The sequence below is a fragment of the Poromitra crassiceps genome (assembly GCF_964638095.1).
Source record: "Poromitra crassiceps genome assembly, chromosome: 9".
NCBI classification, from domain to species: Eukaryota; Metazoa; Chordata; class Actinopteri; order Beryciformes; family Melamphaidae; genus Poromitra; species Poromitra crassiceps.
Window position 1 is genome coordinate 48,218,584 of NC_139630.1, and position 23,624 is coordinate 48,242,207.

Here is a 23,624-nt window from a genome sequence, read left to right on the forward strand (position 1 = left end):
AGGTGCCTGCATGGTCCAGATGTTGCAGGACAAAGTGCAGAGCCATGTTCACGGCGTCGTCCGTGGATCTGTTGGCTCGGTATGCAAACTGCAGGGGGTCTAGTAGAGGGTCTGTGATGGACAATGATCAGAAAGCTACTGTAATTTGCAATCCATGTCCCACACAGGTTCCCAGGGGAGGGGAAACCTCTAAGCTGGCATTACGTTAAACCAAAGCTGGCGATGATGCAGCGGATATGTTTGTTGTCTTTGTTAGCGAGTGTTAACGTTAGCATTAGCTCAGTCATAGCGGGCCTACCCTGCAGGCTCGTCCGCTTGGCAAACTGTGACATTTACAGTCTGTGGCTTGTAATCAAACAGCCCCACAAAAGCACTTAATACACAGAGCTTGCGTAAACTTATAGAAACTAATGGAATCCCCTTTACCCGAAATGAAACATCCAGGGATTGTGTATTTAACTCCAAAAAACCACTCGCTAACGTTAAGCTAACCGCGCTAGTTAGCGTTAGCTGCGGGACAGAGCCAATAATGAAAACAAAGGAGCAGTCGCGCACATTAGGCTACATAAAAAGCATCAGTCAGTCAACATTACATAGTGCCTTTTATTTAATCTGGTGGCAGCATTCTTCAGTAAAAAGTGAAATGACACAGATGGTTTTATTGGTTTATAGTGCCTGCCCATGGACTGTATATATGCCTGCCCCATTCATTGGGCCCAGGCTACAATTCACTGAGAACTGGAACCAATGCAAAATTTGAACAGATCAGTATGACAATAAGAGTCTAAACTACTATGCCTTTTGTCATTGTGTTTTATCTGCAGACTAAGCAGCTTGGCTTTCCGTTCTATAAAAGCCTTTATTTTTGTATTGACTATAATTGAGTGATACACTTTATTAAACAAACATATTATATCAGAAGTTTTCTTTGTTTTGCGTTCACAGTGATGTTAGTTAGATTTGGTTAGGTCAGAGCTATGCTCACTACATCCATACATCTACCCTAACCCTTTTTTAACCCCAGGTGTGCATAAAATACAGGTTAAAAACAAACAAAAAAAATTATATCTATTTTTATTATAATAATTATCGGTTATATCGTATCGGTTATCGGCCAAGACGAATATATTTATCGGTTATCGTATCGGCTCTAAAAATCCATATCGTGCATCCCTAGTCTCAAGTCTCTTATGGATGAGCATTCTATCATCTACATGAACCCGGTCTGCTTAGAACACTGCAGCTAAAACGAAGGAATTCAAAGCATTATCTTCACTCCTTTAGCTATTAGCATACAGTAGGCCTTTCAGCATTGAATAGTTTACATTATTTAAATCAGGAGAGACACATTTCTAGATTTACAATGATTTATTAACATTTAAGTTACATGGGCCTTTAGGCAACATTAGAATATCTTTGGTGATTAGACTCCATCATGACATCAGCATGATCATGACGTCATGATCAGCAGGGATAGTGCAGCCAGGAGTAGGATTGAATATCTCCCTGTGGAGTCTAGACCTGGTGGTGGTGGAGGTGAGGTCTTGGTCTTGATGGAGAGAGCTTCTGAAGACCTCAGAGAGGACTGGAGGTGAATGGGGTGGAGGAGGGTCACAGAGGATGCACTGAAAGACAGCAGCAGACAGCACAAGAGGAGTGGGCGGCTTTTGACTTTGACAGCTAGGCAATGATAGGCTGAATAGGAAGATGTGTCTTACTCTGATTGGTTAAAGCAAAATGTTACCGTCCTTGAACAGCTGACACCAGTTGGAGCGGGAAAAAGGGGGAGAGTTATTGAGGAGAATTATTGAGGGGAGTGAATGAATGAGTGGGCATGACAACTAAAAGGTCTCCCTTTCTTAACTTCTGCTAAGCTCCATTAGTAGACATGTTCATGTTAATGCGTGAAAAACTACAAAAAAAGATTGTTCACAAGTCCCAAATGTCAAGTGCAAATCAAGTCTCAAGTCTTTTGAGGATGAGTCTTTATTTGCGACTCATCAGTGCTGGGAACATTTCGGGGCCTCTGCTTATAACTGATGGTGTTAATCTCTGTATTTTAAGCATGTTGGAGCATTTAGCCTACTCCTCTAGCCTGGCTACTACTCCCCTGCACCGGACCAGCCTGCACAATCACATCTTTGTAAGACGCTGTTCAGAAGGCATGCAAACCATGCACCATATCAAGCCGATAGTACTTTCAATGTGCTCTGTAATTTGAATAAAACCTTAAATTGAATAGAGCTAAAATATATGCAGTTCACCGAGACAGCATCTACAATAAAACTCATAAAGTGCACTGTATAGGCCGTCAGCCAAGGGCGGTTTCAGATAAATCTCATTAGGTGCTCAGTGTTGGATGAAGTCAGTTGAGGTGTGGCCTTAGGATATTGATGTATTGTGTGAAACAAGGTCTTGTCAGCGGGGCCAAGGTCACCACGCTGCCTGCCTCCCCCCACACACACTCACTACTGCTGCATCCCAACATCACCAGGTGCAGTGAAGCAAAACCAACTCTGTGTGTGTGTGTGTGTGTGTGTGTGTGTGTGTGTGTGTGTGTGTGTGTGTGTGTGTGTGTGTGTGTGTGTGTGTGTGTGTGTGTGTGTGTGTGTGTGTGTGTGTGTGAGAGAGAGAACTCAGAAAAGAGAAAGGGGGAGAGAGACTTTATGTGTGGCTTCTGTTGCTGGGGGAGGGAGAGAGAGAAAGAGAGAGAGAGAGAGAGGTGGCAAGGGGGCGCGAGATCTTTGTGTTGAAGAGCTTCTGCTCTGTCAGACATGCGCAAGAGCTCCGCCGTCGCTGCGTTGCGTTTCCGCCTTGGCTGAGCGGCGCGCAGAGCGCAGCGCAGAGGGGAGGGGAGGGAAGCCGAGAGGAAGAGCGGAGCGGAGCCACAGAGAGAGAGAGAGAGCCGCAGTGGGACACAGCGCGGACTCCGAGAGAAAATCACACCGACGCATCACGGCCATCCAGCAAGAAGAGAACATCATATAAAAACGCGATCGTCTCCAAAATCACGCGTCAAGGAGCCCGACCCGAGCGGTGCGCGGCAGAGCCTTCCAGCATGGAGACTGCGCTAAAAGACAAGCACTAAAATGTGAGATTTAAAGAGATCAGAAGATAGAGAGAGAGAGAGAGAGAGCGTGAGAGTGGCTTCCCCCTTTATCGTATTGCGGGTGATCTCAGTTTAGTGATCCGCTGCAGTGTTGAAAATGAAGAAGTTCAACATCAGGAAGGTGCTGGACGGTTTGAAAGAGGTGTCCTCCTCCACCCCGTCCGTCCAAGTGGGGCCACAGGAGAACCATCTGATCCAGGAGACCCTTCAGTCCGAGCATTTCCAGCTCTGCAAGGTGGGCCACACATAGCATTTGACCAAACACAAGTGTTGTTCGCAATTAGCACCGCACTTATCCCATGGCGAGACACAGCAGGTGCAAGTGCGCTCCCAACAGTAGGCTACATGAGTTTATCTGCAGCCGCATACTCCAGTAGAACGCTACAGCCGCCAAGGCCAGCTGGTTGGAGGTTTACCTTCCATTTGGTAAGCATGCCTCTCAGGAAGAGCATGATCACCATAAAGCGCGCTGTGTCCCTGCAATGCTTGGTCGCCAGCAGGCTAGAACCTGATAATGCGCATATGGCGAGCGCGCTCCGGCGAAAGGACAATAAACATCATTCATTTCCTATTTGATTGCATATTTTGGTCTTATATTTTGTGCTCGGCGCCCGTTCAAAGCGTGCTTCAAACCATGTAGCTGTGTTTGGGATGTGATTAGACGCGGTATTTCCCTCAGTCGGTGGGAATAGTATGCTGCTGTGCTGCGACCATCGCTCATCTGCGCGTGGAATGAACTGTCATACCGAGGGGTTGGGCCACATCCCTGCTTGCGTAATCTGCTGGGCTCGGATCAAGCTTGGATTAACAAATCACTCGCTGCTGGTCGATTGTGTGTGTGTGTGTGTGTGTGTGTGTGTGTGTGTGTGTGTGTGTGTGTGTGTGTGTGTGTGTGTGAGTGGGTGTGTGTGTGTGTGTGTGAGTGTGAGTGTGAGAGAGAGAGACTTGATTGCATTATTAGTGTTATGTACTTTGTATCCATGTGGACATAAATAAATCAGTTAATGTGTGTGTGTGTGTGTGTCTTGTCTGTCTGACCACCTTGTCTTACCCTCCCCATTTTTGTATCTCATCCATCCCTTACCCAGCCTCTCTTATCTCAGTCTTGTCTCACACACACACACACACTCTACAGTTCACCCCCCAGATCATTGATCCATCACCGGGGGGCTGCGCCTCATAAGCCTGGCGACCTGTGCCTGCAGCAGCCTGCCCCCCCTCTCCCTCTGTGTGAACTGGTTACGGCCAGCCAAACATGGACGAGGTTAATAAACACGCGTGCACTTTACATGCTGTGCATGCGAGTGCTTAGTCCGGCACAGTGTAAAAGCAGGATATCCCCATGTGTGCCCTAATGGTTTGCCATGGCCTTTTTATAGACACCGCTGTGTGCTCACTATTGATTTCCATGTCTCCTCTCTGCCTCCTAGCAGCCTGATTTGGTGATGATTGTTACTGACTTGTTTGGGGATTGTTGTGAGGCTCATTTGACACACAGGTTTAATTGTAGATCAGTTATAGGACCCATCTAACGTGTTTTCTTTTGTTTGTGATCACAACAAATTAGGCTATATTCCCATTGTGTGGGCTAGGTTATTGAATAATGACTTTATAGTGATCTTATTGCACTTACCTATTTTCCATTTCTGGTATCGCTATAATATTCCTCGGGACTTCACATTTAGCTGATATTTAGCCTACTAGCCTGGTATCCTGATGACATATCTCTTCCTACAGGATGTGGTCCTGGAAGTCTGGCCGGGTGATGCCTTGGGATATTTCTGTTGAGTTGCTGATTGATTCATGCTTCTCGGTGTGCCTCTGTTCCAATACATCATGTCATGAGATTGTTCTCCTGTCTGTCCAGAGTAAAGCAGAGACTCGAGATCGGCTTAAGTGCAGTATAGTCTAAGACCAGCGGAAGGTTGGCTATAATACATTTTTTAGCCCCTTTATTATTGTTTTGAGTGTTTCTAGTGAAAATGCATGGTCGGGCCGTGATGCGTAATTGGGCAGCGGATCTATGGACACGTGGTAGAAGAAACCATATGGATGATGACAATGTTGTAGTCAACCCGCTGCACTTGTGCTGGCGGGTAAGGGAGATCTATAGCGGCTAGAAACACTGTGCTTTAAGGGCCAGGTTGAGGTTAAATTCCCAGCCAAAGTGTCCATCAACAGCCACATGTCCTGTTGAAGTGTCCTTGAGCAAGACACCAGACACTCGTTGCATTCTGGGCAAAAAGAAGTTGTAATTTGAATGTTTCCTCAGGAAAAAAAGGCAGGTGTCTCTGCTACACTGAGCCACCTCTTATGTAATGTGCTTTAGCCCGGCTGCGCTCTGCCTGTAAGCAAACAAATCCAACAGCCCACCAGCAGCTGACTGATGCCATAAAGCTACAGTCACATAGGTGACCTGTAACACTCCCAAAGCAACACTCTTTATTGGTGCATTTTATTTCCAGGGCTCAAATGTAATCACGACGTTACGTATGTGGGAGGCAGCGAGAAGAGAAAGATAAGGAGAGAGGAAAGAGAGAGAGAGAGAGCGCGCAATTCAGAAAATACACCCATGATTATAAAGGGCTAAATATCCCATCATGAAGACCAGAGTAGCCAAGCACAGAAAGAGCATTTGTTCTTCTCTGTAATTTTCTCTTGTATCTGCAGTTTCAGGGTCGTTTCATAACGCTTTCCACATCCATCTGTGAATTCCTTTGGGAAAACAACACCCCTGTTGTGATATGCAAATTGATACACTCTCTAACACGTTCTCTTTTGTCGTCTCTCTGTTCTCTCATCGGCTGGCCCCAGACTGTGCGTCATGGCTTCCCCTATCAGCCGTCGTCCATGGCTTTCGACCCGGTGCAGAAGATCCTGGCCGTGGGGACCCAGACTGGGGCTGTCAGATTGTATCCTTTCAGTAGCCATTGAGCTGCTGTGTGTTACTGTGGCCCCTGAAGGCTCCTTTGGGGGCCCCTGCCTTCCTGAGGCAGGGAGAGCCTGCGTCGGGCTAGACTCGCCTCCGCAGCAGGTAAGTGGACTGGTACCGTCAGATGGTGATGTGCGTCTGTGGGTCGGTGGGGTTTCAGTGTGTTTTCAGGTGTTAAAGTCTTGTAGGTCGTATATAAAGGTTTCCATTGCCTTGGAGCTCTGTTTGTATGCGTTTGCGAGATTCATATAAGCAGATGGACATCAAGAAGAATTACGTTTTATGTCTTTACCTTTATGTTCAAGTGTCATGGGCCCAATGTTACAACGTGGTAACACGAATATCAAGCATGACAGACCAAGGTTAACTCGGCATCTTATGAATGAATCCACCACACTGTGCACACCTCATTGTAAAGAACAGTGAAAAGTCCATGTTCAACCACCAACCATCAGTATATTGCATCAAGGTCCTTGCATGAGAAGAAGCTGAGGCCCACAGCAGGTACATCAGTGCACATTCTCCCTCAGACTACTTTAGATTCAGTTGTTATTATCTTGTCAGACTGTCCTGTATCTTGTCTGACTGGCTGAGACGGTCACTCTGAATGTGGATGAACAGAATATCCTCTGCAATTCCATGTAGTCGGAGAAGTGGCCGAGGTAGCTCGCATCGACTTCCTCGCAATAGCAGGCGGCTGACACAAACCGGGCCAACAGCTTGCGGTGAGATGACACCGCAGGGAGTCGTATAGCTTCAGAGAGCGGTCGCGAGATTTCCTGCGTCAGGCAGCTTTTACAGGTCCTCCGTGTGTTCCCCTGTCTGTCCTACAACCTTCGCCAGCTCATTAAGGTGTGATGAAGAAGAGCCGTCTGCTCGGATGTCCCTCCTTCCCACCTGCTGTCCTCTCTGGCTTTGACTCATGCTCAGGTTTACCTGCCTGAGAAGCTGAGGCTAAAAACAGAGCCGCTCGCAGGCAGAGGAGGATGAGCATGGAATCCATAGCGCCCGTGTCCACCAAAATAAAAAATGTAAGAAGGGGACATGCACTGTTCCAGAGATGGCAGACCCAAGCACCTGATTGTCTCCGCTTCGAATGTTCCCGAAGTTTCTTTAAAGGATGACTTTGCCGATTTCCAACCAGCTTTGAATCATTACAATGTAGGTAGTGTATGGAAATGAACAATGGCTACCTCCTTCCTTCTCGGTCCAGGCATCACCATCTGCATCTGATGCAGAACAAGTTATGGAAACAAGTATGTGAGGTCTTGAAGGCTCTACTATGGTAGAACGTAGAAATACTATGTCCAGGGTAATTCAGGATAAACTGTATGATGTTTCTCGTACGCTGATTGGTACATGACTTGTGAGCTCCAGACTGGGTAAACTCAACATGAGAAGAAGCTGAGGCCCATATCAGGTACATCGGTGCACATTCCCCCTCAGACTATTTTAGATTCAGATGGAATTATCTTGTCAGACTGTCCTACTGGCTGAGACGGGTCACTTTGAACCTGAATGAACAGAACACCCTCTGTTCTGTTTGAGTGATGTGGATCAGATACAGCCTGATTACAGCAAGGAGAAGGTGAATCAGGAACAGCCATCTATTCTTCGGTGTTGGTGCCAGGTCACCCCCCCCCCCCCCCCCCTCGTTCACACTTAGAGCAACAACTATAAATATAACTAAAAACTGTTATAATGATGTTCTGTTGCTCAAGTGTTCACACTAATGATATTGGTGCAGAATATTCAGAGAACGGAGTGCTTTATTTTTCTCACTCTCTAAAGTAAATAATGACAGCTGATGGATTTGGGTTCATGCATTGCCTGCAAAGAGAGAGGACATGGCAGTCAGATAATAATGCTCTATGGTGCTTTCATTACATTATTGTGCTTTGTTTGTATGAGCTAACTAACTAACTAATGGTCACCAAGTGTAGCTACCGGTCTGTTTCTTTACCAGAAGGTGACTCTGCACATCTCCATGTCTACTGTGGATCAAAGAGCAAACACCTAACCTCCCCGTGGCTAAGCGGGTTTCAACAGGATACTGGAGGAACACATGTTGTACATCCTCGTCATATTAAAAGCATAGGATAATAGCGAATTTGCGGTCAGGTTGGCCAAGATGCTATTTTCCTTAGCATCATGCTAGCAAAAGGTAGCAATTTAACTAGCTTCCAGGTCAGTGAACAGCCTACTGCTAATCCCAAGTGCTGTTCCGCTCCCGACCGGTAACGTTAAGTCACATTTCTTTCCAACATTCTTCGAGGCGACGATCTTTGTCAAACAGTGCTGGCTTCCTCTGGACTTCTGTCATCACTTCCTCAGCAAGCAACATGCCATCACTGCATTGAATCAGTGAACTACTGAATTCTCCCACCCCGTCCCTTGTAGAACTTTAGTTTGATTGGTTGAACATGTTTGTATCATTTTATCGTTGTCTCTGCATCCCAAATTTTTTTATATAGTTTTATTTATAGTTATTGTCGTAAGTGTTGATGGCCCATTAGTCCGCCTTGTCTCCTTATCTGATGGCGGTGATAGCAGCTTGATACAGATGAGGGAGGCATAATGGCGTATTCATCATATGCTTTGTGTTGCTGTGCTGCAGCTTCTGGCTGTTACTACATGATGTATTATAGTTGTAGTATTGGCAGGTTGGTTAGGATCCCACCTGCTTTCTGAAGTGTTGTAGCTTCCAGCCCTGGTACCAGCAGTGCACGATCCCGTTGATGAATGGGTACTGACAACTAGCTAATATTAACTAAATAATATATGAAAAACAGGCAGTTGTTTACAGCATGGAAAGTATGGCGCAGTATACTGTCTCATCTACTGTACTGTACTGTATGCTCTCTATGAACAAGTTTCCCAGTTCATATGCTGTAACATTTGTTGTGGTTTACAACCTCATCTTTATGACAGACAGGTACCTCGGGGCCCTTGCACCTATTCTCTATGTCCCGGAGGTAACGTTTGTGCAGTTAGGTGCTATTTAGGGCCATCAGCATCTGTTTGTGTGTGCGTGTGTTTGCTTGCCTGGCTTGGCCTGCCCAAACATTTGACTGCACCCTTCTCCCATGGAGGAGTACAGGAGGTGGCAGATCAAGGACCTCAGGCTGGCAGTATGGCAGAGCACTGAGAACTACAGCAGGAACAGGAGGTGTGTATGTGTATATGTTACAGAACTCCAGCAGGATCAGGAGGTGTGTATGTGTATATGTTACAGAACTACAGCAGGAACAGGAGGTGTGTATGTGTATATGTAACAGAACTACAGCAGGAACAGGAGGTGTGTATGTGTATATGTTACAGAACTACAGCAGGAACAGGAGGTGTGTATGTGTATATGTTACAGAACTACAGCAGGAACAGGAGGTGTGTATGTGTATATGTTACAGAACTACAGCAGGAACAGGAGGTGTGTATGTGTATATGTTACAGAACTACAGCAGGAACAGGAGGTGTGTATGTGTATATGTTACAGAACTACAGCAGGAACAGGAGGTGTGTATGTGTATATGTTACAGAACTACAGCAGGAACAGGAGGTGTGTATGTGTATATGTAACAGAACTACAGCAGGAACAGGAGGTGTGTATGTGTATATGTTACAGAACTCCAGCAGGAACAGGAGGTGTGTATGTGTATATGTTACAGAACTACAGCAGGAACAGGAGGTGTGTATGTGTATATGTTACAGAACTACAGCAGGAACAGGAGGTACAGCAGGAACAGGAGGTGTGTACGTGTATATGTTACAGAACTCTAGCAGGAACAGGAGGTGTGTACGTGTATATGTTACAGAACTCCAGCAGGAACAGGAAGTGTGTATGTGTATATGTTACAGAACTCTAGCAGGAACAGGAGGTGTGTATGTGTATATGTTACAGAACTACAGCAGGAACACGAGGTGTGTACGTGTATATGTTACAGAACTATAGCAGGAACAGGAGGTGTGTACGTGTATATGTTACAGAACTACAGCAGGAACAGGAGGTGTGTACGTGTATATGTTACAGAACTACAGCAGGAACAGGAGGTGTGTATGTGTATATGTTACATAACTACAGCAGGAACAGGAGGTGTGTACGTGTATATGTAACAGAACTACAGCAGGAACAGGAGGTGTGTACGTGTATATGTTACAGAACTACAGCAGGAACAGGAGGTGTGTACGTGTATATGTTACAGAACTACAGCAGGAACAGGAGGTGTGTATGTGTATATGTTACAGAACTACAGCAGGAACAGGAGGTGTGTACGTGTATATGTAACAGAACTACAGCAGGAACAGGAGGTGTGTATGTGTATATGTTACAGAACTACAGCAGGAACAGGAGGTGTGTACGTGTATATGTTACAGAACTCTAGCAGGAACAGGAGGTGTGTATGTGTATATGTTACAGAACTACAGCAGGAACAGGAGGTGTGTACGTGTATATGTTACAGAACTACAGCAGGAACAGGAGGTGTGTACATGTATATGTTACAGAACTCCAGCAGGAACAGGAGGTGTGTACGTGTATATGTTACAGAACTACAGCAGGAACAGGAGGTGTGTACGTGTATATGTTACAGAACTCCAGCAGGAACAGGAGGTGTGTATATGTATATGTTACAGAACTATAGCAGGAACAGGAGGTGTGTATATGTATATGTTACAGAACTATAGCAGGAACAGGAGGTGTGTACATGTATATGTAACAGAACTACAGCAGGAACAGGAGGTGTGTACGTGTATATGTAACAGAACTACAGCAGGAACAGGAGGTGTGTACGTGTATATGTTACAGAACTACAGCAGGAACAGGAGGTGTGTACGTGTATATGTTACAGAACTACAGCAGGAACAGGAGGTGTGTATGTGTATATGTTACAGAACTACAGCAGGAACAGGAGGTGTGTACGTGTATATGTAACAGAACTACAGCAGGAACAGGAGGTGTGTATGTGTATATGTTACAGAACTACAGCAGGAACAGGAGGTGTGTACGTGTATATGTTACAGAACTACAGCAGGAACAGGAGGTGTGTATGTGTATATGTTACAGAACTCCAGCAGGAACAGGAGGTGTGTATGTGTATATGTTACATAACTACAGCAGGAACAGGAGGTGTGTACGTGTATATGTAACAGAACTACAGCAGGAACAGGAGGTGTGTACGTGTATATGTTACAGAACTCCAGCAGGAACAGGAGGTGTGTACGTGTATATGTTACAGAACTACAGCAGGAACAGGAGGTGTGTACGTGTATATGTTACAGAACTATAGCAGGAACAGGAGGTGTGTACGTGTATATGTAACAGAACTACAGCAGGAACAGGAGGTGTGTATGTGTATATGTTACAGAACTACAGCAGGAACAGGAGGTGTGTACGTGTATATGTTACAGAACTACAGCAGGAACAGGAGGTGTGTACGTGTATATGTAACAGAACTCCAGCAGGAACAGGATGTGTGTATGTGTATATGTTACAGAACTACAGCAGGAACAGGAGGTGTGTACGTGTATATGTTACAGAACTACAGCAGGAACAGGATGTGTGTATGTGTATATGTAACAGAACTACAGCAGGAACACGAGGTGTGTACGTGTATATGTTACATAACTACAGCAGGAACAGGAGGTGTGTACGTGTATATGTAACAGAACTACAGCAGGAACAGGAGGTGTGTACGTGTATATTTTACAGAACTCCAGCAGGAACAGGATGTGTGTATGTGTATATGTTACAGAACTACAGCAGGAACAGGAGGTGTGTACGTGTATATGTTACAGAACTACAGCAGGAACAGGATGTGTGTATGTGTATATGTTACAGAACTACAGCAGGAACAGGAGGTGTGTACGTGTATATGTTACAGAACTACAGCAGGAACAGGAGGTGTGTACGTGTATATGTAACAGAACTACAGCAGGAACAGGAGGTGTGTACGTGTATATGTTACAGAACTCCAGCAGGAACAGGAGGTGTGTACGTGTATATGTTACAGAACTACAGCAGGAACAGGAGGTGTGTACGTGTATATGTTACAGAACTATAGCAGGAACAGGAGGTGTGTACGTGTATATGTAACAGAACTACAGCAGGAACAGGAGGTGTGTATGTGTATATGTTACAGAACTACAGCAGGAACAGGAGGTGTGTACGTGTATATGTTACAGAACTACAGCAGGAACAGGAGGTGTGTACGTGTATATGTAACAGAACTCCAGCAGGAACAGGATGTGTGTATGTGTATATGTTACAGAACTACAGCAGGAACAGGAGGTGTGTACGTGTATATGTTACAGAACTACAGCAGGAACAGGATGTGTGTATGTGTATATGTAACAGAACTACAGCAGGAACACGAGGTGTGTACGTGTATATGTTACATAACTACAGCAGGAACAGGAGGTGTGTACGTGTATATGTAACAGAACTACAGCAGGAACAGGAGGTGTGTACGTGTATATTTTACAGAACTCCAGCAGGAACAGGATGTGTGTATGTGTATATGTTACAGAACTACAGCAGGAACAGGAGGTGTGTACGTGTATATGTTACAGAACTACAGCAGGAACAGGATGTGTGTATGTGTATATGTTACAGAACTACAGCAGGAACAGGAGGTGTGTACGTGTATATGTTACAGAACTACAGCAGGAACAGGAGGTGTGTACGTGTATATGTTACAGAACTATAGCAGGAACAGGAGGTGTGTACGTGTATATGTTACAGAACTAGAGCAGGAACAGGAGGTGTGTATGTGTATATGTTACAGAACTCCAGCAGGAACAGGAGGTGTGTACGTGTATATGTTACAGAACTACAGCAGGAACAGGAGGTGTGTACGTGTATATGTTACAGAACTACAGCAGGAACAGGAGGTGTGTACGTGTATATGTTACAGAACTACAGCAGGAACAGGAGGTGTGTACGTGTATATGTTACAGAACTACAGCAGGAACAGGATGTGTGTATGTGTATATGTTACAGAACTACAGCAGGAACAGGAGGTGTGTACGTGTATATGTTACAGAACTATAGCAGGAACAGGAGGTGTGTACGTGTATATGTTACAGAACTACAGCAGGAACAGGAGGTGTGTACGTGTATATGTAACAGAACTACAGCAGGAACAGGAGGTGTGTATGTGTATATGTTACAGAACTACAGCAGGAACAGGAGGTGTGTACGTGTATATGTTACAGAACTACAGCAGGAACAGGAGGTGTGTATGTGTATATGTTACAGAACTCCAGCAGGAACAGGAGGTGTGTATGTGTATATGTTACATAACTACAGCAGGAACAGGAGGTGTGTACGTGTATATGTAACAGAACTACAGCAGGAACAGGAGGTGTGTACGTGTATATGTTACAGAACTCCAGCAGGAACAGGAGGTGTGTACGTGTATATGTTACAGAACTACAGCAGGAACAGGAGGTGTGTACGTGTATATGTTACAGAACTCCAGCAGGAACAGGAGGTGTGTACGTGTATATGTTACAGAACTCCAGCAGGAACAGGAGGTGTGTATGTGTATATGTTACAGAACTCCAGCAGGAACAGGAGGTGTGTATGTGTATATGTTACAGAACTCCAGCAGGAACAGGAGGTGTGTATGTGTATATGTTACAGAACTACAGCAGGAACAGGAGGTGTGTATGTGTATATGTTACAGAACTCCAGCAGGAACAGGAGGTGTGTACGTGTATATGTTACAGAACTACAGCAGGAACAGGAGGTGTGTACGTGTATATGTTACAGAACTCCAGCAGGAACAGGAGGTGTGTATGTGTATATGTTACAGAACTACAGCAGGAACAGGAGGTGTGTATGTGTATATGTTACAGAACTCCAGCAGGAACAGGAGGTGTGTACGTGTATATGTTACAGAACTACAGCAGGAACAGGAGGTGTGTACGTGTATATGTTACAGAACTCCAGCAGGAACAGGAGGTGTGTATGTGTATATGTTACAGAACTCCAGCAGGAACAGGAGGTGTGTACATGTATATGTTACAGAACTACAGCAGGAACAGGAGGTGTGTATGTGTATATGTTACAGAACTCCAGCAGGAACAGGAGGTGTGTATGTGTATATGTTACAGAACTCCAGCAGGAACAGGAGGTGTGTATGTGTATATGTTACAGAACTCCAGCAGGAACAGGAGGTGTGTACGTGTATATGTTACAGAACTACAGCAGGAACAGGAGGTGTGTATGTGTATATGTTACAGAACTCCAGCAGGAACAGGAGGTGTGTATGTGTATATGTTACAGAACTCCAGCAGGAACAGGAGGTGTGTATGTGTATATGTAACAGAACTCCAGCAGGAACAGGAGGTGTGTACGTGTATATGTTACAGAACTACAGCAGGAACAGGAGGTGTGTACGTGTATATGTTACAGAACTCCAGCAGGAACAGGAGGTGTGTACGTGTATATGTTACAGAACTCCAGCAGGAACAGGAGGTGTGTATGTGTATATGTTACAGAACTACAGCAGGAACAGGAGGTGTGTATGTGTATATGTTACAGAACTCCAGCAGGAACAGGAGGTGTGTATGTGTATATGTTACAGAACTACAGCAGGAACAGGAGGTGTGTATGTGTATATGTTACAGAACTCCAGCAGGAACAGGAGGTGTGTATGTGTATATGTTACAGAACTACAGCAGGAACAGGAGGTGTGTATGTGTATATGTTACAGAACTACAGCAGGAACAGGAGGTGTGTATGTGTATATGTTACAGAACTACAGCAGGAACAGGAGGTGTGTATGTGTATATGTTACAGAACTACAGCAGGAACAGGAGGTGTGTACGTGTATATGTTACAGAACTCCAGCAGGAACAGGAGGTGTGTATGTGTATATGTTACAGAACTACAGCAGGAACAGGAGGTGTGTACGTGTATATGTTACAGAACTACAGCAGGAACACGAGGTGTGTACGTGTATATGTTACAGAACTACAGCAGGAACACGAGGTGTGTACGTGTATATGTTACAGAACTACAGCAGGAACAGGAGGTGTGTATGTGTATATGTTACAGAACTACAGCAGGAACAGGAGGTGTGTATGTGTATATGTTACAGAACTACAGCAGGAACAGGAGGTGTGTATGTGTATATGTTACATAACTACAGCAGGAACAGGAGGTGTGTACGTGTATATGTAACAGAACTACAGCAGGAACAGGAGGTGTGTACGTGTATATGTTACAGAACTCCAGCAGGAACAGGAGGTGTGTATGTGTATATGTTACAGAACTACAGCAGGAACAGGAGGTGTGTATGTGTATATGTTACATAACTACAGCAGGAACAGGAGGTGTGTATGTGTATATGTTACATAACTACAGCAGGAACAGGAGGTGTGTACGTGTATATGTAACAGAACTACAGCAGGAACAGGAGGTGTGTACGTGTATATGTTACATAACTACAGCAGGAACAGGAGGTGTGTATGTGTATATGTTACATAACTACAGCAGGAACAGGAGGTGTGTACGTGTATATGTTACAGAACTACAGCAGGAACAGGAGGTGTGTACGTGTATATGTTACAGAACTACAGCAGGAACAGGAGGTGTGTATGTGTATATGTAACAGAACTACAGCAGGAACAGGAGGTGTGTACGTGTATATGTTACAGAACTACAGCAGGAACAGGAGGTGTGTATGTGTATATGTTACATAACTACAGCAGGAACAGGATGTGTGTATGTGTATATGTTACAGAACTACAGCAGGAACAGGAGGTGTGTATGTGTATATGTTACAGAACTACAGCAGGAACAGGAGGTGTGTATGTGTATATGTTACAGAACTACAGCAGGATCAGGAGGTGTGTATGTGTATATGTAACAGAACTCCAGCAGGAACAGGAGGTGTGTACTGTATATGTAACAGAACTACAGCAGGAACAGGAGGTGTGTATGTGTATATGTTACAGAACTACAGCAGGAACAGGAGGTGTGTATGTGTATATGTTACAGAACTACAGCAGGAACAAGATGTGTGTATGTGTATATGTTACAGAACTACAGCAGGAACAGGAGGTGTGTATGTGTATATGTTACAGAACTACAGCAGGAACAGGAGGTGTGTATGTGTATATGTTACAGAACTACAGCAGGAACAGGAGGTGTGTATGTGTATATGTTACAGAACTCCAGCAGGAACAGGAGGTGTGTACGTGTATATGTTACAGAACTACAGCAGGAACAGGAGGTGTGTACGTGTATATGTTACAGAACTACAGCAGGAACAGGAGGTGTGTATGTGTATATGTTACAGAACTACAGCAGGAACAGGAGGTGTGTATGTGTATATGTTACAGAACTACAGCAGGATCAGGAGGTGTGTATGTGTATATGTTACAGAACTACAGCAGGAACAGGAGGTGTGTATGTGTATATGTTACAGAACTCCAGCAGGAACAGGAGGTGTGTACGTGTATATGTTACAGAACTCCAGCAGGAACAGGAGGTGTGTACGTGTATATGTTACAGAACTACAGCAGGAACAGGAGGTGTGTACGTGTATATGTTACAGAACTACAGCAGGAACAGGAGGTGTGTATGTGTATATGTTACAGAACTCCAGCAGGAACAGGAGGTGTGTATGTGTATATGTTACAGAACTACAGCAGGAACAGGATGTGTGTATGTGTATATGTTACAGAACTCCAGCAGGAACAGGAGGTGTGTATGTGTATATGTTACAGAACTACAGCAGGAACAGGAGGTGTGTACGTGTATATGTTACAGAACTACAGCAGGAACAGGAGGTGTGTATGTGTATATGTTACAGAACTACAGCAGGAACAGGAGGTGTGTATGTGTATATGTTACAGAACTACAGCAGGAACAGGATGTGTGTACGTGTATATGTTACAGAACTCCAGCAGGAACAGGAGGTGTGTACGTGTATATGTTACAGAACTCCAGCAGGAACAGGATGTGTGTACGTGTATATGTTACAGAACTCCAGCAGGAACAGGAGGTGTGTATGTGTATATGTTACAGAACTCCAGCAGGAACAGGATGTGTGTATGTGTATATGTTACAGAACTCCAGCAGGAACAGGAGGTGTGTACGTGTATATGTTACAGAACTACAGCAGGAACAGGAGGTGTGTATGTGTATATGTTACAGAACTCCAGCAGGAACAGGATGTGTGTATGTGTATATGTTACAGAACTACAGCAGGAACAGGAGGTGTGTATGTGTATATGTTACAGAACTCCAGCAGGAACAGGAGGTGTGTACGTGTATATGTTACAGAACTACAGCAGGAACAGGAGGTGTGTATATGTTACAGAACTCCAGCAGGAACAGGAGGTGTGTACGTGTATATGTTACAGAACTACAGCAGGAACAGGAGGTGTGTATATGTTACAGAACTCCAGCAGGAACAGGATGTGTGTACGTGTATATGTTACAGAACTACAGCAGGAACAGGAGGTGTGTATGTGTATATGTTACAGAACTACAGCAGGAACAGGAGGTGTGTACGTGTATATGTTACAGAACTCCAGCAGGAACAGGAGGTGTGTATGTGTATATGTTACAGAACTACAGCAGGAACAGGAAGTGTGTATGTGTATATGTTACAGAACTCCAGCAGGAACAGGAGGTGTGTATGTGTATATGTTACAGAACTACAGCAGGAACAGGAGGTGTGTACGTGTATATGTTACAGAACTACAGCAGGAACAGGAGGTGTGTACGTGTATATGTTACAGAACTACAGCAGGAACAGGAGGTGTGTATGTGTATATGTTACAGAACTCCAGCAGGAACAGGAGGTGTGTACGTGTATATGTTACAGAACTACAGCAGGATCAGGAGGTGTGTATGTGTATATGTTACAGAACTACAGCAGGAACAGGAGGTGTGTATGTGTATATGTAACAGAACTACAGCAGGAACAGGAGGTGTGTACGTGTATATGTTACAGAACTCCAGCAGGAACAGGAGGTGTGTATGTGTATATGTTACAGAACTCCAGCAGGAACAGGAAGTGTGTATGTGTATATGTTACAGAACTCCAGCAGGAACAGGAGGTGTGTATGTGTATATGTTACAGAACTACAGCAGGAACAGGAGGTGTGTACGTGTATATGTTACAGAACTCCAGCAGGAACAGGAGGTGTGTATGTGTATATGTTACAGAACTACAGCAGGAACAGGAAGTGTGTATGTGTATATGTTACAGAACTCCAGCAGGAACAGGAGGTGTGTATGTGTATATGTTACAGAACTACAGCAGGAACAGGAGGTGTGTATGTGTATATGTTACAGAACTCCAGCAGGAACAGGAGGTGTGTATGTGTATATGTTACAGAACTCCAGCAGGAACAGGAGGTGTGTACGTGTATATGTTACAGAACTACAGCAGGAACAGGAGGTGTGTACGTGTATATGTTACAGAACTACAGCAGGAACAGGAGGTGTGTATATGTATATGTTACAGAACTACAGCAGGAACAGGAGGTGTGTACGTGTATATGTTACAGAACTACAGCAGGAACAGGAGGTGTGTATATGTATATGTTACAGAACTCCAGCAGGAACAGGAGGTGTGTACGTGTATATGTTACAGAACTACAGCAGGAACAGGAGGTGTGTACGTGTATATGTTACAGAACTACAGCAGGAACAGGAGGTGTGTATGTGTATATGTTACAGAACTACAGCAGGAACAGGAGGTGTGTATGTGTATATGTTACAGAACTACAGCAGGAACAGGAGGTGTGTATATGTATATGTTACAGAACTACAGCAGGAACAGGAGGTGTGTACGTGTATATGTTACAGAACTACAGCAGGAACAGGAGGTGTGTATATGTATATGTTACAGAACTACAGCAGGAACAGGAGGTGTGTACGTGTATATGTTACAGAACTACAGCAGGAACAGGAGGTGTGTATATGTATATGTTACAGAACTACAGCAGGAACAGGAGGTGTGTACGTGTATATGTTACAGAACTCCAGCAGGAACAGGAGGTGTGTATGTGTATATGTTACAGAACTACAGCAGGAACAGGAGGTGTGTATGTGTATATGTTACAGAACTCCAGCAGGAACAGGAGGTGTGTACGTGTATATGTTACAGAACTACAGCAGGAACAGGAGGTGTGTACGTGTATATGTTACAGAACTCCAGCAGGAACAGGAGGTGTGTATGTGTATATGTTACAGAACTACAGCAGGAACAGGAGGTGTGTACGTGTATATGTTACAGAACTACAGCAGGAACAGGAGGTGTGTATATGTATATGTTACAGAACTCCAGCAGGAACAGGAGGTGTGTACGTGTATATGTTACAGAACTACAGCAGGAACAGGAGGTGTGTATGTGTATATGTTACAGAACTCCAGCAGGAACAGGAGGTGTGTACGTGTATATGTTACAGAACTACAGCAGGAACAGGAGGTGTGTACGTGTATATGTTACAGAACTCCAGCAGGAACAGGAGGTGTGTATGTGTATATGTTACAGAACTACAGCAGGAACAGGAGGTGTGTACGTGTATATGTTACAGAACTACAGCAGGAACAGGAGGTGTGTATGTGTATATGTTACAGAACTACAGCAGGAACAGGAAGTGTGTATGTGTATATGTTACAGAACTACAGCAGGAACAGGAAGTGTGTACGTGTATATGTTACAGAACTACAGCAGGATCAGGAGGTGTGTATGTGTATATGTTACAGAACTCCAGCAGGAACAGGAAGTGTGTATGTGTATATGTTACAGAACTACAGCAGGATCAGGAAGTGTGTATGTGTATATGTTACAGAACTCCAGCAGGAACAGGAGGTGTGTATGTGTATATGTTACAGAACTACAGCAGGAACAGGATGTGTGTATATGTTACAGAACTCCAGCAGGATCAGGAAGTGTGTATGTGTATATGTTACAGAACTCCAGCAGGAACAGGAGGTGTGTATGTGTATATGTTACAGAACTCCAGCAGGAACAGGATGTGTGTATATGTTACAGAACTACAGCAGGAACAGGAGGTGTGTATGTGTATATGTTACAGAACTCCAGCAGGAACAGGAGGTGTGTATGTGTATATGTTACAGAACTCCAGCAGGAACAGGATGTGTGTATATGTTACAGAACTACAGCAGGAACACGAGGTGTGTACGTGTATATGTTACAGAACTACAGCAGGAACAGGAGGTGTGTATGTGTATATGTTACAGAACTCCAGCAGGAACAGGATGTGTGTACGTGTATATGTTACAGAACTACAGCAGGAACAGGAGGTGTGTATGTGTATATGTTACAGAACTCCAGCAGGAACAGGAGGTGTGTATGTGTATATGTTACAGAACTACAGCAGGAACAGGAGGTGTGTATGTGTATATGTTACAGAACTACAGCAGGAACAGGAGGTGTGTATGTGTATATGTTACAGAACTACAGCAGGATCAGGAGGTGTGTATGTGTATATGTTACAGAACTCCAGCAGGAACAGGAAGTGTGTATGTGTATATGTTACAGAACTACAGCAGGAACAGGAGGTGTGTATGTGTATATGTTACAGAACTACAGCAGGATCAGGAGGTGTGTATGTGTATATGTTACAGAACTCCAGCAGGAACAGGAAGTGTGTATGTGTATATGTTACAGAACTCCAGCAGGAACAGGATGTGTGTATATGTTACAGAACTACAGCAGGATCAGGAGGTGTGTATGTGTATATGTTACAGAACTCCAGCAGGAACAGGAAGTGTGTATGTGTATATGTTACAGAACTACAGCAGGATCAGGAAGTGTGTATGTGTATATGTTACAGAACTCCAGCAGGAACAGGAAGTGTGTATGTGTATATGTTACAGAACTCCAGCAGGAACAGGATGTGTGTATATGTTACAGAACTCCAGCAGGATCAGGAAGTGTGTATGTGTATATGTTACAGAACTCCAGCAGGAACAGGAGGTGTGTATGTGTATATGTTACAGAACTCCAGCAGGAACAGGAGGTGTGTATGTGTATATGTTACAGAACTCCAGCAGGAACAGGATGTGTGTATGTGTATATGTAACAGAACTACAGCAGGAACAGGAGGTGTGTACGTGTATATGTTACAGAACTACAGCAGGAACAGGAGGTGTGTACGTGTATATGTTACAGAACTACAGCAGGATCAGGAGGTGTGTATGTGTATATGTTACAGAACTACAGCAGGATCAGGAGGTGTGTATGTGTATATGTTACAGAACTACAGCAGGAACAGGAGGTGTGTACGTGTATACAGTATGTTACAGAACTCCAGCAGGAACAGGAGGTGTGTATGTGTATATGTTACAGAACTACAGCAGGAACAGGTGTGTACAGTGTACAGGCATGCATGGCAAATACTTTGGCGTATGACTCCATTGAACGGTGGCGCTCCCCTTGAGGCGAGAGGAGGGCATCTGCATAGGCTAAGATAGAGAATCCCCCCCGTGGGGAATTCTTCGGGAGTCAAGACTCGTTGGTGGCGGACTGGGGAGGTGGGTGGGGCGAAACAACGCTTCACAGGACAGCTTCAGGGGAGATGGACTGCCGTGAAGCCAGCTGCTGCTATAATCTGCCAGAGAGAGAGGTGACGTAGAACCCTTGCTATATGTACAAGGATGAACTGACGTCATAGCGGACGTCATACTTGGACTTGACTGACGACAACATAGCTGACGTCATACTTGAACTTGACTGACGTCAGAGGCTGATCAAGTTATGCACATGTGGCCTTCTGCTTGAAATTTGGTCTGGAAACCTCACATGTTACAGTAAATGTAGAGAAACAGGTAAGAACTACAGCAGGAACTGGAGGTGTGTACGTGTATATGTTACAGTGACTATAGAGAAACAGGTGAGAACTACAGCAGGAACAGGAAGTGTGGATGTGTACTGTATACTACAGTAAATGTAGAGAAATAGGAACAGGAGGTGTGTACGTGTATATGTTACAGTAAGTTTAGAGGAGGTGTGTATGTGTATACGGTATGTTACAGTAAGTTTAGAGGAGGTGTGTACAGTATGTGTATATGTTACAGTAAGTGTAGAGGAGGTGTGTATGTGTATGTTACAGTAAGTGTAGAGGTGTGTACGTACAGTATATGTTAGGGTAAGTGTAGAGGTGTGTACGTGTATGTTACAGTAAGTGTAGAAGTGTGTACGTGTATATGTTACAGTAAGTGTAGAGGTGTGTATATGTTACAGTAAGTGTAGAGGTGTGTACGTGTGTATATGTTACAGTAAGTGTATAGGTGTGTACGTGTATATGTTACAGTAAGTGTAGAGGTGTGTACGTGTATATGTTACAGTAAGTGTAGAGGTGTGTATGTGTATATGTTACAGTAAGTATAGAGGTGTGTACGTGTATATGTTACAGTAAGTGTAGAGGTGTGTACATGTATATGTTTCAGTAAGTGTAGAGGTGTGTATGTGTGTATGTTACAGTAAGTGTAGAGGTGTGTATGTGTATATGTTACAGTAAGTGTAGAGGTGTGTACATGTATATGTTACAGTAAGTATAGAGGTGTGTACATGTATGTTACAGTAAATGTAGAGGTGTGTACATGTATATGTTACAGTAAGTATAGAGGTGTGTACATGTATATGTTACAGTAAGTGTAGAGGTGTGTACATGTATATGTTTCAGTAAGTCTAGAGGTGTGTATGTGTATATGTTACAGTAAGTGTAGAGGTGTGTATGTGTATATGTTACAGTAAGTGTAGAGGTGTGTACGTGTATATGTTACAGTAAGTGTAGAGGTGTGTACGTGTATATGTTACAGTAAGTGTAGAGGTGTGTATGTGTATATGTTACAGTAAGTGTAGAGGTGTGTATGTGTATATGTTACAGTAAGTGTAGAGGTGTGTACGTGTATATGTTACAGTAAGTGTAGAGGTGTGTACGTGTATATGTTACAGTAAGTGTAGAGGTGTGTATGTGTATATGTTACAGTAAGTGTAGAGGTGTGTACGTGTATATGTTACAGTAAGTGTAGAGGTGTGTACGTGTATATGTTACAGTAAGTGTAGAGGTGTGTATGTGTATATGTTACAGTAAGTGTAGAGGTGTGTACGTGTATATGTTACAGTAAGTGTAGAGGTGTGTACGTGTATATGTTACAGTAAGTGTAGAGGTGTGTATGTGTATATGTTACAGTAAGTGTAGAGGTGTGTATGTGTATATGTTACAGTAAGTGTAGAGGACAGGTGTGTACGTGTATATGTTACAGTAAGTGTAGAGAAACAGGACATATGTCTTGAGATTGAGATTTCTTGCCTTTCACCCTGGGGGGCGGCGAGTCAGTTTTTAGTTAAATTTTTTAAGCCTAACCCAACCGTAACCTTAACCTTAACCAATTTATTTTATTTGCCTAAACACAACCAGAAAACATGGCACCCTTTTCAAAAAGGAAATGGCTCACAGTGGCTCGACTCACCGGTGCCGACTCAAGCCAACAGGCAGGGCTTGCTTTTTTATCCACATTTACCAGATGGGAAATGTATACATCATAACTCCCTCCAAAACTGTCCTGTGTTTGACGCCTGTCTCTGC

The 23,624-nt window shown here is 44.1% G+C and overlaps 1 protein-coding gene across 3 annotated transcripts in view; it reads left to right on the top strand.

Annotated features, from left to right (window-relative positions):
* Nucleotides 1-3,206: 3,206 nt before the first annotated feature.
* Nucleotides 3,207-23,624, top strand: part of LOC310782041 (syntaxin-binding protein 5-like) — a gene marked incomplete at its 5' end in the record, with an annotated part of 148,724 nt that continues 128,306 nt past the window's right edge. For all 3 annotated transcript variants that reach the window (XM_083642690.1, XM_083642691.1, XM_083642692.1), the window contains 2 exons: nucleotides 3,207-3,344; nucleotides 5,924-6,021. In XM_083642690.1, coding sequence (XP_083498816.1) covers nucleotides 3,207-3,344; nucleotides 5,924-6,021 — 236 coding nt within the window. The remainder of the gene's footprint in view (nucleotides 3,345-5,923; nucleotides 6,022-23,624) is intronic.